Source organism: Bos javanicus, chromosome 6 (genome assembly GCF_032452875.1).
Source record: "Bos javanicus breed banteng chromosome 6, ARS-OSU_banteng_1.0, whole genome shotgun sequence".
Lineage (NCBI taxonomy): Eukaryota > Metazoa > Chordata > Mammalia > Artiodactyla > Bovidae > Bos > Bos javanicus.
The window spans coordinates 105,492,918-105,512,594 of record NC_083873.1 but is presented as its reverse complement, the minus strand read 5'-3'; the positions used below and the strand labels follow the sequence as shown (position 1 = coordinate 105,512,594).

The 19,677-nt window shown below is 45.1% G+C and overlaps 1 protein-coding gene across 8 annotated transcripts in view; it reads left to right on the top strand.

Moving 5' to 3' along the window:
• SLC2A9 (solute carrier family 2 member 9) overlaps positions 1 to 19,677 on the top strand; it is a 232,815-nt gene that overhangs the window by 29,515 nt on the left and 183,623 nt on the right. For all 8 annotated transcript variants that reach the window (XR_009737120.1, XM_061420818.1, XM_061420816.1 and 5 more), the window contains 2 exons: positions 4,177 to 4,337; positions 15,457 to 15,581. Coding sequence is in view for 7 of the 8 variants with exons in the window: in XM_061420818.1 (XP_061276802.1) it covers positions 4,177 to 4,337; positions 15,457 to 15,581 (286 nt within the window). In the remaining variant the exon portion in view is untranslated. The remainder of the gene's footprint in view (positions 1 to 4,176; positions 4,338 to 15,456; positions 15,582 to 19,677) is intronic.

Below are 19,677 nucleotides of genomic sequence, written 5' to 3'. Positions count from 1 at the left end.
GGGGGTATTGATGTGATCATCTTTGTGTTTTCCAGACTAAGAATAGGGATAGAGTCGTGGTTAAGAGGTGGGCTCTGGCGTCCTGCTGCCTAGATTTGAGTCCTGACCATAATGGGACCTTGGGAAAGGCCCATGGCTGTACCTCAGGTTCATCTGCCCAGGAGACAAGTCAGAACACAGGACCTGTCTCAGAGGGTTGCCGAGGGGATGGGTTCATGTGTTTCCAGTTTTTAGACTAGTGCATGGCATGTGGAGAATGTGATTTTTATTATTTTTAATATTTATTGTATTTAATAAAATGTGATATTTACTATTTTTATTATTAATGTAATAAATGTGATATTTACTATTTTTATTATTGTATGATGCCCGGCCCATAGCAGAAACTCAGTTTAAAACACACACATTCATCTCAGCACCTGCTCTGTACTGGGCACTACCAGTCCGTGCCAACATACTCCATGAATCTTCAGCCCAATGAATGAGTCATGCAGGGAATTAGCTCAACAAGCCTCATCACCTGGCTTCTGCTCTCACATGTGCTTTGGGGCTACCTTTCATCTTGGTTTTGGCTGAATTCACACCCAAAGACAAGTGTTTAATTGCTAAAGGCGTCGCTTTGAAACCAACTTTCGGGGACTGTCAGAGATGTGTTTCCACAGAGGGCAACTCTGCCAGGCTTCTCCAGCCCTCTGCAGATGCATCCATTCTCCAGTTTCCCCAAATTGAAATAAGAAGCGTCTGCAGAGACTCCCAAAGCAGCGCCTAGCAGTGAGAGATGTGAAAGCTGCCTCTTCCCCAACCAGGCTCCTGAGTGCTTGGAAAGGAAAAGAGAACATTTCCTCCCAAACAGCATCCTTTTAGTTTCTGTGTGTAAACTCAGGACGCTGGTCATTGCTGCAGGCGTGGGAAGAGAAGGCTATTGAGAGCAGTCATCAGCAAGACTCTTCCCAGCGCAGCTGCTGGAATCTGTGCAGGACTGCGGTAGGGACCAAGTCACATCCAAGAATGACCTTCAACGCTGGAAGTTCTCCTGATTATCGTGCCAGAGGCCTGGGAAGTCCTGGGCACTCACTTCAGCTTCTCTGGAGGCTCTGGACTCTGTTGGTAGTCCTGGGAGCATCTTGTGAAAGTGAAAGAAAGGGAAGTCACTCAGTCGTGTCCAGCTCTTTGTGATCCCATGGACTATACAGTCCATGGAATCTCTAGGCCAGAATACTGAAGTGGGTAGCCTTTCCCTTCTCCAGGGGATCTTCCCAACCCAGGGACCGAACCCAGGTCCCCCACATTGCAGGCAGATTCTTTATCAGTTGAACCACAAGGGAAGCCCAAGAATACTGGAGTGGGTAGCCTATCCCTTCTCTAGCAGATCTTCCCTACCCAAAAATTGAACAGGAGTCTCCTGCATTGCAGGAAGATTCTTTACCAACTGAGGTATGAGGGAAGCCCAACTGCCTTCCTGCAGCCACTCCATCCCTCTGGATTAGTGCTAACCATGCTGTTTCTTGCTCTATACTTGGCTTCCTGAGGGGTGTCCTCCTTACACTCTTTGGGGCCCTGACATGGCAACTTAACAAGGACCCAATCAGGACTGATCTTTAAACCTGTAAATATCCTGGGCTTCCTTGGTGGCTCAGTGGTAAAGAATCCACCTGCCAATGCAGGAGACATGGGTTCAATCCCTAGTCCAGGAAGATCCCACATGCCACCGAGCAACTAAGCCCGCAAGCCACAACTATTGAGCCTGTGCTCTAGAGCCTGGGAGCCGCAACTACTGAGCCCGTGTGTCACATCTACAGGAGCCCATGTGCCCAGGCTGCCCAACAACAGAAGCCATGGCAGTGAGAAACTCAGGCACCGCAACTCGAGAGTAGCCCCCGTTCACCAGAACTAGAGAAAAGCCCACGCAGCAATGAAGACCCAGCACAGCCAAAAATAAACAATAATAAAGATGTCTGATATTTAACAAAAATGGTGTGATGATGGTTTTAAAATAAATAAATACATGTCCTGTTGGATTTAGCTGCTTCACTCTCATACCTTCATCATGCATGCAGTCACTGGTGGGTGGTTGTATGCAGGCTCTGAAGCCAGGCAGACTTGGCAAAAATCATTCTCCACCACTTACTAGCCACATGGATAAATACCTTACTCTTGGCTCCCTCCTCTGTAAACAGGGGTGTCAACCGCCAGGGTTCTCATGAGTATGAAATGGAATTACTTATGTGTTTTGGTAGAGTTTCAAGAGTTAGACACAACAGCAAGTTTGTCTGATTGAAGCTAAAAAAGAAGGCGTTGAAAAAAATAGTGAGCAGCTCCCAAGATGGCTGAGAGGGCTGGCAAGCCAGGCTCAGAATCTCTGCAGGGAGAAGATATATGTTCTTTTTCAGATTCTTTTCCATTATAGGTTATTACAAGATACTGAAAATAGTTCCCTGTGCTCTACAGCAGGTTCTTGTTGTTTATCTGTTTTATGTATGGTGGTATGTATGTGTTAATTCCAAACTCCTAATTTATCTCTCCCCACCTCCAATATCCTCTTTGGTAAGAGGAATTTTCTAGAAATGGATTTGCTGGGTTCTAGGTTAGGATCTTCAACTTGACTAGGTAAAGCTAAACTGTTTTCCAAGGTGACTATACAAATTAAATTCCCACCGTCAGTGTACCAGAGTACACGCAGCTAGTCACTACTGAACCCTTACCAGACCTGTTCATCTTTAATCTCCCTGGGGATTGGGTGATCTCCATACAGGTACTGGGTGCTGCTTCAAGTTCTTGGGTGATTTCATGACAGCCCGAGACAATCAGTGTTATCACTCCCATCTTGCAGATGAAGAAACCCAGGTTTAGCTGGTTTAAATCATTAGCAAATCATCATGCTGGGATTCAAGCCCAGGTCTGTGTAACCAGACCCTATGCTTTTTCTGCCATTCTATAACACTGGCTGTTATTGGAGAGGTCTCTGGGCCTTTATGGGGTACCTATGGGGAACTATGAGCTTCTTGGAGATGGAACTGTCATGGGGAGCACAGTTCATGACCTCAGTCTTTAGTGTATGTCAGAATCACTCAGTCCCATCCCAAACCCACTGAATCAGAATCGACAGCAGTGTTGTGTGTTGGGGTGGGGCAGGGTCTAGTGAGCATGAAGTGGGCATCTTATTGTGGTTTATTTAAATAATTTTTAAAGTTTATTTTTGGCTGTGCTGAGTCTTCATTACCCAGCAGGCTTTTCTTTGGGTTGCGGTGAGCTAGAGCAACTCTTCATTGTGATGGGCTGGCATCTCACTGCAGTGGCTTCTCTTATTGCCCAGCACAAGCTCTAGGGCACACAGGCTGTGGCATGTGGGCTCTACAGGCTCAATAGTTGTGGTGTGTAGGCTTAGTTGCTCCATGGCATGTGGCATCCTCCTGCACCAGGGATCGAACTGTGTCTCTTGAATTGGCAGGTGGATTCTTTACCACTGAGCCACCAGAGAAGCCCTCATTGTGAGTTTACTTTACATTTCTGTGTTAATAAACATGTGGAACATTATGTCATTAGCTTCCTGGTCAGCTGAATTTGTTTTGGAGTCCGTTCAAATCTTTGACTCATTTCTACTTGTGTTGTCTTATTGATTTGTTAGAACTCTTTACATATTGTGACTACAAATCCTTTGTATCTACATGGGTTGCAAATATGTTAGCTCAGTTGATGGTTTGTCTTTCCAATTTTCATGATGCCTTCTGAAGAGCAGAACACTCTTAAGTCTGATGAAATCCAAATGAGCATTTTGTTTTTCTTTTGTGGTTTTTTTCTGTGTGTGTCTTGAATCTTTACCCACCCCAAGGTGGCAAATATTTTCCCTTATTTAGGTATGAACATTTTAAACACATTTTCAAGGTGATTCTGTTGTGTGGTTCTCCTTGGTTCAGTCAGATCTGAATTTGATTCCCAGGTTTGCCGCTCAGCTGAACAAGTCAGTTTGTCTCTCTGAGCCTCCGTTTCCCTACCTGCAAAAGGATTTGAAAATAAGGTCTGTCCACAAGGTTTGTTAGAAGGATTCAGTGAAACAGCTCAAACAGAGCTTAGCGAAATGCCTGGTATGAAACCAGTGTTCCATAAAAGTCATTTTGTTTATATACAATGGGCTTCGAGCAGCTGGGAGAAATAACAAGGTTTGTTGTTTGTTTTCAGTACATCAAGGCCTTTTACAACGAGTCGTGGGAGAGAAGGCACGGACATCCCATAGACTCGGACACTCTGACCCTGCTATGGTCTGTGACCGTGTCCATATTCGCCATCGGTGGACTCATGGGGACGTTCCTGGTGAAGGTGATCGGAAAATTTCTTGGGAGGTCAGTGGGGGCCCCTCTGTATTGGCCATACTATGTCTGTATTAGAGTCAGGATTGCAGGAGGCAACAGAATTCCACTCAGTCCAGCTGGAGAGATTATAATGCCAGAAGGACACAAAGCAGAAATAGGGTAAGGAAAAGCCAAGGAAAATTGAATCCCTGGGTGAGGGGTTGACAGGCTGGCGCTGAGGCTGTGGAGGCATCAGGCTTTGTCAGGACCCTTCTGTCCAAACAAGGAGGAGCTGGGAAGAAATATTCTGGCTGTTCTTTCTGCTGGCCCTCCAGCCTGCATAGGCGCCTCTCATTGGTCAAACCCAAGCAGAAGCCTGAAAACCCAGGTGTCTCATTGGTGCAGCTCAGGAGGACCAGCTTCAGGGCTCAGAGAGGTGAGGGGAGAGTGGAAAGGGACCTAGGTGTGGGAGCAATTGGACAAGAGTCAGCACAGTGTCTTAGAGACTGTTCCACAGAGATATCTACAGAGATTTTTTTTTTTTTTACATCAGTTGCTTAAACAGTCTTCCATTGTATGACTGGATGATAATTTCCTTACTGGCTCCTGACTGAGAGACATTTGGGCCACGTCAAACTCTTCCCAATACAAAGGCAGCTGCTGTGAATATCAATTTCATGTTGAAATTCCCCAACATCAACCTCTCCAATCAGATCCACTCTACCCCTGTGTTTCAGTCTTTTATTTTCTACGTGAAGCCTTCTTTCGTGTAAGATTGTGTTATCCATAAATTCCCCCAAACATTTGCTCTGTGTCCTTGCTCATAGCAACTTCCTGGGGGATGCTGAGGTGTTTAGTGGAGAGAGTAGAGTCTTTAGAGCATTCACATGTGAACTTGAATCATGAGTCTTCTACTTCCTGGCTGTGTTGACATTTGACCCTCAGGTCTCTCATCTGTGGAATAGAGACAAGAGTCCTACTCTGCTGTAAGGGCTAGAGAAAATTAATGGGGGAGAATGGCCCATTAGCTCACTGAAGAGAAGCTATTATTATCTACCATATTATTTTCTCATCATCACCTTGACATAGTAGGGGGTCACCCAAACATAGTAAAGTGAAAGAAAGAAAGTGAAGTCACTCAGTTGTGTCTGACTCTCTGTGACCCCATGGACTGTAGCCCACCAGGCTCCTCCGTCCATGGAATTTTCCAGACAAGAGTACTGGAGTGGATTGTCATTTCATTCTCCAGGGGATCTTCCTGACCCAGGATCGAACCTAGGTCTCCCAAATTGCAGGCAGACGTCTTGCCGTCTGAGCCACCAGGGAAGCACCAAAAGAGCCAGATGGAATTCTCCAGGCCAGAATCCCTGAGTGGGTGGCCTTTTCCTTCTCTAGGGGATCTTCCCAACCCAGGGATTGAACCTGTCACTCAGGACTCCCCGACTCACTTTTTAAATGGCAGGAACCCATATCAGACTGGCTTATGCTTTAGAGGGAATTGGTTGGCTCACGTGGCTGAAATATAATTCAGCTGAATCCAATAGCTCCTATGATGTCATAAGAAAATGCATCTGTGTTCTGTCCTCTCAGCTCTTGCTTGCTATGTTGGCTTCATGAACAGGTGGCCTCTGCCCACGGAGGGGCAAAGTGGCCTAAGCCCCTTAGACAGATACGGTTCCTACTGAACATCCCCACCACAAACTTCTTCCCACAGTCCTCATGCAGGCCCCAGGCATGAATCTCACTTCCCTGAGAGAGCTTGCAAACTGTCAAGACTCTTCAAAAGGAGCCAATTCTACCCCATTAGAGACATTTGACAATGTGCAGAGATACTGCAGGTTGCAAAGCTGAGGGCTGTGACTGGTACCTCCTAGAGGCCAAAGTCTCAAACAGAAGGAGTCAGCAAACACAAAGCATGGAGCTTCTCCAGTACACGTGGTTTACGCATCATCAGTTGGTTTTAAGGACATAGTCCACTTGGTATTAAACGTGCATGAACTGGGAAGTGACAGTTAAAAGTCATAACAAACCTTTACTCTAGCTCCACCCACTGCCCACCACATATCTGTCAGAAACAATGCTGGCCTCTGAGCTTACATAGGACTTCGTGTTTCCCTCTGTTATATCACTTGGCATTTGGGGTTACAAAGATTTAGTTTCATTTCTGTCTCCCCTGAAAGGCGAGCTCCTCAGTGTAAGATCCGTGTCTGTATAGGAGCCCCGGCATGTGGCACAGGAGCTCCAACACAGTAGGCAAGCCATAAACTTTTGTTGGGTTTATGAAAGGATGGAGGGAAAGTGCTCAATGCTTGAACTTTTTCTACCGTAACTCCCCCAAATGCCCATCCTTCTGTTGCTTGCATGCTTTTTATTTGCCCATACATTTATTTTGCAAATATTTATGGAGAGCTTGCTATGTGCCAAGCACTTGGTGGTGCACAAAACTGACTTTGTGCAGAGGGAACAGGAAGTGCAAAGGTCCGGGGGAAGAACGGGCTTGGTTCCTTTGAAGATAAGACAGGAGGTCATTATGGCTGGAGCTGAGTCCAGGAGTAGAAAATGAAGCAGGAGGGGTCACTGGGTTCAGAAGCGGAAGACACTGTGGGGAAGGGTTGGGACTCCAGCTTTGACTCAGAGTAAGATGGGATATTACTGGAGTATTTGTGATCTGACTCACATTTTGAAAGGCTTGCTCTTATCAGCGGATTCAGGGAGGCTGGTTAGGAACATCCTGCCACAAGCCAGGTGAAGTGATTCGTTTTGCACCAGGTTTGTCATGAGACACGGTGAGAAACAGTGAGAATTGTTTGCATTCTGGAAATAGTTTGGGAATAGAGAAAACAAGCCCTGCTCATGGACTATGTGGGACTAAGAGAGAAATAAAAATAATGCTAACATTTTTGTCTTGAAGAATCGCAAGGAGCAAGGACTGCATTGCTTTTCTTAAATTAATTTTATATTGGAGCATAGCTGATCAACAATGTTGTGTTAATCTCAGGTGTACAGCAAAGTGATTCAGTTACACACGTATCTATTCTTTTTCAAGTTCTTTTCCTATTTAGGGTATTACAGAATATTGAGCAGTTGCTTTTTGAGGTAGGAAAACCCTTGATAAAAACAAGATTTGGCGGGGGAAAGGAAGAATGGAAACTCAGTTCTAGGTTTACTACGTGTGAATTGTCTGTTAGCCCTTCCAGTGGAGATGTCAAGTGCACAATGAGATTTGTGAGTCTAGCACTCGGAAGTGCCCAGAACTCAGATGTAAATCTAGATGTCCTCAGTACAAAGGTGGCACTTGAAGCCAGGAGATAAGGTTACATAGGAGGTACATAAGATCATGGCATCCAGTCCCATCACTTCACAGCAAATAGATGGGGAAGAAAATGGAAACTGTGCCAGACTTCATTTTCTTGGGCTTCAAAATCACTGTGGATGGTGACTGCAGTCATGAAATTAAAAGACACTTGCTCCTTGGAAGAAAAACTATGACAAACCTAGACAGTATATTAAAAAGCAGAGGCATCACTTTGCCGACAAAGGTCTCTCTAGTCAAAGCTAGACAGTAGTCATGTATGGATGTGAGAGCTGGACCATAAAGAAGGCTGAGCACTGAAAAATGGATGCTTTTGAACTGTGGTGTTGGAGAAGACTCTTAAGAGTCCCTTGTACAGCAAGGAGATCAAACCAGTCAATCCTAAAGGAAATCAACACTGAATATTCTTTGGAAGGACTGATGCTGAAGCTGAAACTCCAGTACTTTGGCCACCTGATGAGAAGAGCTGACTCATTGGAAAAGACCCTGACACTGGGAAAGATTGAGGGCAAGAGGAGAAGCAGGTGGCAGACGATGAGATGATTAGATAGCGTCATGGACTCAATGGACATGAGTTTGAACCAACTCCAGGAGACAGTGAAGGACAGGGAAGCATGATGTGTTGCAGTCCATGGGGTCACAAAGAGTGGGACCCAAAGAGTTGTGACCCACTCGCAAAGAGTGGGACCCTAAGAGTTGTGACCCACTCGCAAAGAGTGGGACACAACTGAGCCACTGAAGGACAACAACAAGGTAGAGACCAAAGGAATAGGTTCAAGAGCTGAGCCTGGAGCCCTCCAATATTCAGAGGGTTGGGAAGATGTTAAGGATCACCCAACAAGGTAGGAGCAGTCTTACCATTGAATGAGATCTACAACGTGAGGGAGAGGAGATGGTGATCAACCAGGTCCAACACAGCCAAGGAATGAAGACCAGCCTGAGCTCTGGCTGGTGAACTGAGCAACACAGAGGTGGCTGGTTGTCTTGGCAAGAGCCATGTCAAGGGTACAAAGGAGCAAACAATCATGGGAGTGGGTTTAAGAGAGAAAGAAACAAGAAGAAATGGAGACAATGAGTGCAGGCCACTTTTTAAAATTTATTTATTTTTTTATTGAAGGATCTGTTTGAGGAGTTTTACCATAAAGGGGAGCAGAGACAATGGTGTGGTGGATGGAGGAAGAGGTAGAATCAGGAGGATTTTTTGTGTTTTGTTTTGAGATGGGAGCTGCAGCAGCACATTAATGAGATGTTCCAGCAAGGAGGGGAAAATGATAGTCAGGAGCAAGGGGTGAAAGTTGCTGAAGCTATAACCTTGAGCAGGTCCTAGAGCGGGTGGGGAACTAGTAGGTCATTGGAGGGATTGGTTTCAGGTAAGAGTGGAGACTGTTCATCCGTAGAAACAGGAAGGAAGGCAGAGCTTATGGGCACAGATGCTGGTAGGTTAAATCACATGGAAGGAACATGTGGACCGTCTCTTCAGATTGATTCTGCTTTCTTGGTAGATTATAAAGCAAGGTCACCAGCTGAGGAACAGGACAAGGGGATTAAAAGAGAGAGAAGATGCTTGAAATAGTCCCCCAGAAGACCAGGAGACTAATCAAAACAGGAAAATCTAGAATGGTTGGTAGGGGCTTAAAGACTACTTGAGTTGGTTGGTCATGAATTTCAAGTGAGACCAGGCAACATAATTCAATGTATTTTTTTTTCCAGCCAAGATGAACTTTGTATACATGTGCAAGATAGACTGAGATCTAACTAGGATTGGAGTTATGTCAGAAACACAGAATGAAGAAGAGTGAGTGGATCAAGGAGTGGAGGGTATATGAATGTTTAAAATGATGGACTCTGGAATTCAAGCTGGATAAGCAGGAAGAGATGGACATGGTAGAAGCTAGATCCCATCTTGGCTTATAGGCTGGTCAGCTAAAGAATTGCTGGAAGGGTAAGTGGTAGGAACCAGGATCTCCACAATTTCCCCCATTTCACTATGGCTTAATGAAAAGTACTTTCCAAATCCAAACTGAAATCATACTCCCTGTATCTCCTGATCATAGTCCTGTGTATCAAGGTGAAATAGTGGAAGGCAGCTCTCACACTTTCCCTGAACCCTCTCTTATCTGGGCTGAATGTCCCCAGTCCCTTTGACCATTTCTCAAGGACATGGCCTCCAAACTCCTCATTACCCCTTTCTGTCAAGAGCTGATGATTTGGGCTGCTCTGGGAAGATTCTACATCACTGGAGAAGCTCAAAGTACGGAACCAGGTGTATGCAGTTGGGGGTCCCAGAGGGCACTGGGGTTCTGCTCTCAGAAACAGCATGGTGCTGGTCCCTCTTGTTCTGTTGCATGTTCATCCCTGTGAAAAATATGGTAACAACAATAATTAAAATCCCCGTCTCTGAACCCTAGTGAGTCAGCGTTGTGAATTATCTGCAAATAAGGTTTCTCTCCTCGCTGGGACATTGTCATGCTGGGGGTTATTTTGGGAAGGAGTTCATTAATATGATAAACTCGCTTAGAGGGTGTGCAGCCCAATTTGTAAATGTTTCAAGTCAGACTTGAATGTGATTTTAACATCCCCTGCGTAGCACAAAATGCACCATTCTATCCAATGCAAGAGCTCAGACCCAAGCCCTGGGAGACATCCATGGCTCCTCTCCCTCTCTCCACTTCTATCCAACTCATCCATATTTTAGGTTCTGAATACCAGTTTCCAATGTCTGTGGCCAGGGTGGGGGTATTCCCTACATCATCAAGACATTCTCCATACACCAGCTGTCTGTTCTATAATTCAACTCCGTTCTGACACTATCTACCCAGGGATGGTATCAGATTACAATATCGAGGGCTCAGTCCCACCAAACTGCCCCTCTCCCAGTTCAGACACCAGTCCCAGGCCCAGGTTGTCACCTGAGCTTCTGACCATCTGGCTTTGGACTGGAGGGTCCAAAGACCCCCTGCCTTGGCTTTCAAGTTAAGGGTTTAGTCTCGCAAGACTTCCCCTCCCCTCTTCCAACTCCAGATGCTAACAGCGAGTCATGGTTGTCAACTATGCTTCTAACTCAGGCTCCAGCCCCTCTCCTCTCTCTGTAGGTCGGGATGGGATTGAAAGTTTCAATCTTCTAATCACATGGTTGACTCCACCAACAACCATCCCCCCATCCTTATTTCCTTTCCAAAATCACCGGCTATAAATCAGAGCTTCCAAGGATGCCCCTCTTAGGGTTTTATTAATTGCTAGAGCAGCTCACAGAACCTACAGGAACATTTTCCTTAGTAGATCCCTGATTTATTATGGAAGGATATAACTGGGACCAGCCAATGGAAAAGACACCTGGGACAAAGGATGGGGAATGGGTGGAGCTTCCGTGCTCTCTGAATGCACCACTCTTCCCAAATCTATTCACGGTCATCAACCTGGAAGCTGCCCAAACCTTGTCCTTTTGGGGTTTATGGAAGCTTCATTACATAGGCATAGTTGTTTAAGTCATTGGCCATGGATGTTTGAATTCAATCTCCAGCCCCTCTCTCTCTGGAGGTCAGGATGGGATTGTAAGTTACAACATTCTAGTCACATGATTGGCTCCACTGGCAACCAACCCACCCTATCCTTAGTTCTTTTCCAAAAGTCACCTCACTGACATCAGCTCACTTGTGGGCTTGTTATGAATAACACAACATTGATTTCATTGTTCTGGCTCTGAATCGATTTTAGGAAATGAGGTCTAGTGACGAAATATTATAACAAAAGATGCCCCCATGGTTCTTATCACTTGGGAAATTCCAAGGGTATTGAGCACTGTGAGCTGGAAACCAGGATGAAGACTGCATATTTTTGTTACTATAAATCACAATATCACTATCAACAAATTCCATCAATTCTGTCTGCAAAACACACCAAGATCCAGCCATGGCTCACTCCCTCCACCATCCTGATCCAAATCCCTGTGAGCACTTGCCTGATCTATTGCAATATTCTCTGTTGGCCTCCCTGACCCCACACTTACCCCTGCATCCCATGGTCAAAATAGAAGATGGAATGGTCTTATTAAAATCAGGCCATGCCTCTCCTCTCCTTTGAAACTTCAAAGGCTACGCTTCTTACTCAAATAGAAACCCAAGTTGTCATGGTGGCCTGCGGATCCCTTACAAGCTCCCCTTACAAGCTCCAGTCCCCTCCCCTTTCACCTTCTACTACTTGCTCTCTGGGTCTCCTCTGCTTCCAGCCACACTGGCCTCACTCATGTTGCTGCAACAGTCTACATCTGGCTCTTCTCTGCCATGATTGCTGTTCCCCAGGGTCCATACAGCTCGTCTTCTCGCTCTTCAAATCACCCACTTTCTTCAGTCTGTGCTCAGGTGTTAGCTTCTTGGCAAGGCCCTCCCTGGCCACTCTGTGTAAAATTGCACTCCCTCCCCCGCTCTCATGTTCTCTACAACATTTCTCACCAGCTGATATGCTCCACATGTTTTAATTTTACGTGTTTATTAAGAGAAGCATAAAAGCAGGGACTTAGCCACATTCATGGCTGTGTGCCAGAACATAGAATGATGCTCAGCACCCAGTCCAGCTTCAAACATGTGCTGAGTGAATACATGTCAGCTGAATGAAAAAAAGACTGTTGAAAGAATGAGTGAATGAGAGTATAAGTGGTAGCCACTATTGCAAACAGCTTAGTATTCTGGATTCTGGAATGCCAAATATCCCACTGAATAGCTTGTGACCTTGAAGAAAGAAAGAAAGTGAAAGTTGCTCAGTCATGTCCAACTCTGCGAATCCATGGACTATACAGTCCATGGAATTCTCCAGGCCAGAATACTAGAGTGGGTAGCTGTTCCCTTCTCCAGAGGATCTTCCCAACCCAGCAATCAAACCCAGGTCTCCCACATTGCAGGCAGATTTTTTACCAGCTGAGCTACCAGGGAAGCCCAAGAATACTGGAGTGGGTAGCATTTCCCTTCTCCAGAGGATCTTCCCCACCCAGGAATCAAACAGGGGTCTCCTGCATTGTAGGTGGATTCTTTACCAACTGAGCTATCAGGGAAGCCCTGTGTGACCTTGGCCAAATCCTAGTTTCTAGATCTGTTTCTTCATGTGGGAAATACAGTAGCAAATCACCTAACTTACAGGGTCTTCAATGAGTATAAAGGACTTAGTGCCTGGCACATCATAAGGACTCTCTGAATGTTAGCTATCATCATGGTTTGTTTGTTTATTTTACTTTATTGAGTCTCTGAATACGTTCCAGGTGACATCCTAGGCACTTTGCATAAATCTTTCTCACAGAATCCTTACAAGATAGACGTTATTATATTCATTTTACAGGGGAGTAAATCAAGTCAAGACTGAGAGAGTAAGAAATCTTTCCAAAGTTGTTCAATTAGTATGAGCTGTCCAAGCAGGAACATTACTGGAGGTGGGTTCAGGAGAATAGCAGCTCTGCAGCCCACAGATGTGGAAGCTAAAGTGAGATTCATGGCAGATCAGAGCTGTGCCATGTAGGGCAAGCGGGGTCCACGTGACCTGACTCCTAGATTCATTCCTTCAGTTATGCAGCAAATATATATGGGTCACCTGCCTGTGTCAGGAACTGGTGTACTTGCTGGGGATCCAGTGACAAGACAAAGTCTCTGCCCCCTAGTGCTTACATTCTAGTACAGGAAGATGGACAGCTAGCATAAAACAAGTAACAGGAGGATAATTTCCTGTAATACTGGGGCTGTGGAGAGGCTAGAACAGGGTGAGAGGATGGGCTGTGCAACTGGGGAAAGCAGTCATATCAAAGGGTGTCAGGAGATTGCATTTGAGTTGAGGCTTTAGTGAGATGCTTCCCTCATAGCTCAGTTGGCAAAGAATCCACCTGCAATGCGGGAGACCTGGGTTCGATTCCTGAGATGGGAAGATCCCCTGGAGAAGGGAAAGGCTACCCACTCCAGTATTCTGACCTGGAGAATTCCATGGACTATACAGTCCATGGGGTTGCAAAGGGTCGGACCAGACTGAGCGACCTTCACTTTCACTTTCTTTTAATGAGATGGAATGACCCCATTGGATCAGAGACCACTTCTGAAGATTTTAGCCCCCTGAGGGGGCTCCCTTCCAAGCCCCTAAGGTATCAGCAGCACAGGATAGCACACCCACTTCAGAGGTCCCCCTTTCGACATCTCCACGCCCTGCTACTTGCTTAACCAATTCCCAATGTTAAATTGGTTAACTAATTTAACCAATTAAATTGGTTAAACTAACTACAGTGATTTTCATTTTCCTATCTGACCTCTGACTCACGGATTTTTTTTTTTAATTTTCCACTTTAATTTTTTAGTTACATACGATTAGCTATTTCTGTCTTCCCAGGTGGCACTAGTGGTAAAGAACCTGCCTACCAATGTAAGAGACATAAATGATGCGGGTTTGATCCCTGGATTGGGAAGATCCCCTGGAGAAGGGCATGGCAACATACTCCAGTATTGTTGCTTCGATAATCCCGTGGACAGAGGAGCCTGGTGGGCTACAATAGGGTCGCAAAGAGTTGGACATGACTGAAGCGACTGAGCATGTACACATGCGTTAGCTATTTCATATTATTAAAGATTGGCTTTATCAGCAAAATATTCAACATGTATTAACAAGTTTGAAGAAGTCACATATCTGTATAATTTTAGCTATGGTGCTATTGCCTAGAGGGATAGTGAAGATACCAGAAAAAACACAAAGGTTGCAAAAAATTAAATCTACTTAACATTTTAAAAACATACATCTGCAAAGTAACAGGTTATGAATAAAAACAATGTAAGTCTAGTTAAAAGGTAAGATCTACCTTGTCCTATTTATTGAAATATATTTTTTTATTTAAAAAAATTTTTTTATTATTTTTTTTACTTTACAGTATTGTATTGGTTTTGCCATACATCAACATGCATCTGCCACAGGTGTACACCTGTTCCCCATCCTGAACCCCCTCCCACCTCCCTCCCCATACCATCCCTCTGGGTCATCCCAGTGCACCAGCCCCAAGCTTCCTGTATCCTGCATCGAACCTGGACTGGAGATTCATTTCTTATATGACATTATACATGTTTTAATGCCGTTCTCCCAAATCATCCCCCCCTCCCACTCCCACAGAGTCCAAAAGACTGTTTTATACATCTGCGTCTCTTTTGCTGTCTCGCATACAGGGTTGTTGTTACCATCTTTCTAAATTCCATATATATGCGTTAGTATACTGTATTGGTGTTTTTCTTTCTGACTTACTTCACTCTGTATAATAGGCTCCAGTTTCATCCACCTCATTAGAACTGATTCAAATGTATTCTTTTTAATGGCTGAGTAATACTCCATTGTGTATATGTACCACAGCTTTCTTATCCATTCATCTGCTGATGGACATCTAGGTTGCTTCCATGTCCTGGCTATTATAAACAGTGCTGTGATGAACATTGGGATACATGTGTCTCTTTCAATTCTGGTTTCCTTGGTGTGTATGGCCAGCAGTGGGATTGCTGGGTCGTATGGCAGTTCTATTTCCAGTTTTTTAAGGAATCTCCACACTGTTCTCCATAGTGGCTGTACTAGTTTGACTTATGGATTATAAGACACATTTTTGACTTTGTAATTTTAAATAAAGGTCTTAGAACCAATGGACTAAAACACTACACCAGGGAAATCCACAGAGGGTCAGGGCTGGTGATGCTTTCAGAGGTGATGTAATCAACCCCAGTGATGAGCCCAGAGGAAGGAAATGCTTTGCTCATGGTCACACGGCCAAAAGTGGTGGTGGGTCCATTGAGGAGTCTGGACCTTGCTCCTGGAATGGACAGGCCAATGGCAACCTCATCAGACCTTTTCTTTTTCTTCCAGGAAAAACACTTTGCTGGTCAACAATGGGTTTGGGATTTTTGCTGCGTTGCTGATGGCCTGTTCTCTCCCAGCTGGAGCCTTGGAAATGCTCATCGTGGGACGTTTCATCATGGGTGTGGATGGAGGTGAGATTGCATAGTGTCAGAGGAGGAGGCAGTAACACATTCCTTGGTGGGGTGGTGTGTGTGTATCAAAATGTGATGGGTATTTTGTGGTTGTCACATGACTGGGTCCCTGCTGATACTGAATTGGCAGAAACCGAGGATGCAAGAGGGCTTCCCAGGTGGTGCTAGTGATAAAGAACCCAGCTGCCAATGCAGGAGATGCAGGAGACCTGGGTTCAATCCCTGGGTCAGGAAGATTCCCTGGAGGAGAACATGCCAAACCACTCCAGTATTCTTGCCTGGAGAAGCCCACGGGCAGAGGAGCCTGGCAGGCTGCAGTCCATATGGTCGCAAAGAGTTGGACACGACTAAAGCAACTTAGCACACACGCATGCATGAGGATGCAAGAATCCAGCATGGAGTGGGGCAGCCCCATGGGATGGACCACCTACCCACGATGCTCCTCTAATAGAGAAGTGTTGACTGGGATGATCCCAAACCGATACCAAAGACAGGGATGGTTTTCTGCACATCGTATGTTCTGTTTGTCATCTTCACCATAAAATTCACATCCCAAGAGGTCTGTGGGTTTTTATGTCAGGGAGTTTTTATGAGGGTTGTTTCCTGTCTGGGCCTCTGACTCATTCATTCTTTCTTTTATGCCCCAAGCGTTTTCAGAGCACATGCTGTGCCTGGTGTTCTACGCTGCGGACACAGTGGTGAACAGGAAACCCCAGTCCCTACACCCAGAGCTTACATTCTGGTGGGGGGAAAGATATGTAACTAGATATATAAGGCAGATAGTGACAAGCCCTAGGAAGAAAATGAAGCAGAGCAGGAAGATAGCAAAGGCTATTTTAAATAGGATTCAGGGAAGGCTGCTCAGAGAAGGAAATAAATGAGCAGAGACAGGATAAACCAAGGGGAAGGGACAAATGAATATTGGGAGAACTGTGTTCCTGGTGGAGAAGAGGGCAGTGGCTCTGAAGCAGAAATGTGCTTGGCAAGTTCAAGGGAGAAGCAGGAGGCCACTGTGGTGGAGCTTGGTTAGTCAGGAGGAGTGCAGATAGATGGATATAGGGTTGGCCAAAAAGTTTGTTTGGATTTTCCATACCACCTTATGGGAAAATCCAGATGAACTTTTTGGCCAACCCAATAGAGAGATAGATAGAAAGGTAGACAGATAAATAAACAGGGATTTCCTAGGGGCTCAGACTGTAAACAATCTGCCTGCAATACAGGAGACCCGAGTTTGATCCCTGGGTCGAGAAGATCCCGTGGAGAAGGGAATGATGACCTACTCCTGTATTCTTGCCTGGAAAATCCCATGGACAGAGGAACTTGGTGGGCTACAGTCCATGAAGTCACAAAAAAGTCAGACACAACTGAGGGACTGATACTTTCACTTTTCACAGATTGGTGAACTGCCAGATGCAGCTGGAACCCAGTATGAACTCGTTAAGGGCTAATTCCCTTCCTCATCCTCCTCTTATAAGCTGAGGGCAGCAGGCGTTATGAGTGACATGAATGATAAAGCAGGAAAGTGAGGAGCCTGGTAGGAGGTCAGGGAGGAAGAGACTTCACTTACCTTCATTGCTCTGCTGGCGGGAAATAATTCAGGACTGTACAATAATCCAAAGTCTCAGTCTTCTGTCTTGGCATTCAAGTAGAAGGGAGAAACCCATAGAAAGAATGTTAACTGGAAAGAATCCTGGCTGGTGTTCATGCAGAATTTTCCAACTGACCAATAGGTTCATGGACACCTTCACCTTTGATGTGCTGCTACTAACGCTGAGAGGCTGTTATTTTTTTTCCAACAGCCCTGGTTTATTCACCATGATGGACCAAATGCTGGGCATAAAACAAGCTTCAATAACTTTGAAAAGATTGAAATCGTATATAACTCCATTCTCTGCTGCTGCTGCTCTTAAGTCGCTTCAGTTGTGTCCGACTCTGTGAGACCCCAGAGACAACAGCCCACCAGGCTCCCCTGTCCCTGGGATTCTCCAGGCGAGAACACTGGAGTGGGTTGCCATTCTCTGACCACAATGCAATTAAATAAGAAATCACAAACAATATTTAGGAAACTCCCCTTCTAAATTTGGAAAATAATAAAAGCACACCTCTAAATATGACATGAGTCAAAGAGGAGGTTACGAGGGAAACTTAAAATACTTTTAATGGAATGATCATGAAAATACAGCATATCACACTTTGTTGGATGCAGTTAGAGGAGAAGGTATGGATATTAATGCTTATATTAGAAAAGAACAGGATTTCGTAAACTAACATCCCTGGTGATAAATTTGGACGGTAGACTGTTTTTTTAATGATAAGCTTATTTATTTATTTATTTTGGGTTGTGCTGGGTCTTTGTTGCTGCATGCAGGCTCTCTCTAGTTTTGGAGAGCAGGGACTGCTCTTTGTTGCGGTGCAGGGCTTCAATAATTTCAGTAGTTTTGGCGCACAGGCTTTAGATTTTCTCTACATGTGAAATCTTCCCAGACCAGGGATCAAACCCACGTCCCCTGCGTTGGTAGGCTGATTCTTATCCACTGTACCACCAGGGAAGTCCCTGTAGACTGTACTTAATGGCCTGTGAGCCAGAGGATATTATGCTAAATGAAGTAAGTCAGACAGAGAAAGACAAATACTGTATGTGTTCACTTATTGGAATCTAACAAACAGAAGAAATGAACAAATGTACCTGTGCATGCAAGCTAAGTCACTTCAGTCGTATCCAACTGAACAAACATAACAAAACAGAAATAGATTCACAGATACAGAGAAAAATGGATGGCTGCCAGAGGGGAGGAGGCGGGGGAACTGGGCAAAATGGGTGAGGCAGATTAAGAGGTACAAAATTCCAGTTATAAAATAAAAAGTCATGGGATGGACTGTACATCATAGAGGGTACAGTCAGCGCTATTATAACAACTTTGTATGATGACAGATCGTAAACTGACTTAGCCGTGATCATTTTGTAATGTATAAACATGTTGAATCACTATCATGTTTGTGCACCTGAGACTAATACAATATTGTAAGTCAACTGTAGTTAATGAAAGGCTATTTTGTTGTAATTTTGCACGTGAGGACCCTGAGGCTCAGAGATGTGAGACAGCAAAGTGATCAAGGGTGAAGGCTGTGAATTAAGATGGCCTGGATTCTGAATTAACGAGGTTAATTTCATCACCTTGTCTGTATCAGTTAGGTTTTTCTGCAATAAAAGAAAAAAAAAAAAGCAGAACCATAATGGTTTAAGGCAATAGGCATTTTGCTGAACCTACAGTTTGAGGGTCCTTGGGGCTGCTCTGATCTGGCGGCCCTGCTGGGCTCTCCCCCATGGCTGAGGTTGGCTGCGGGCTGGTCCACGGCTGGATGATTTTGGATGTCCTCATGCACTTGTTTGGTGGACGGCAGGTGGGCTGGTCCTGGGATCCCAAGGGCTGGCTCGTCTCTGCTCCATGTGGTCTCTCATCCCTAAATAGTGTGGCGAAGCCTCTTCCAGGGAGATTTTTGGGATTCCAATGAGCAGCAAGAGGGGCAAGTCCCGTCTTTGAGCACTTGTCAAGTCTGCTTGGACACACTTGCTAGAGTCCCACTGGCTGAGGTGAGTGCTATGGCCAGGTGCAGAGTCAGGGTGAGAAACGTCCAGCCACCCAAGGATGTGGACACAGGGAGCATGGATGGCAGCAGTCTGCTTTCCTGTCTTAGCCTCTTTGTCTCATATGTGAAAGGACAAAGTACCCCTAAACTTTCCTTGCTAGGGAATGTAAAATTTAATGGTGTGCCGTGCGTGCACAGTGAGTACATTCCAGGCCCTGTTACTTCCTCACACCAGTAATAGTATCATTGCCATTATTGTTGCTGTTATCATTTTTATTCTGTTAACAAGATAGTCATGTATGGATGTGAGAGTTGGACCATAAAGAAGGCTGAGTGCTGAAGAATTGAGGCTTTTGAACTGTGGTGCTGGAGAAGACTCTTGAGAGTCCCTTGGACTACAAGAAGATCCAACCAGTCCATCCTAAAGGAGATCAGTCAGTCCTGGGTGTTCATTCATTGGAAGGACTGATGTTGAAGCTGAAACTCCAGTACTTTGGCCACCTGATAG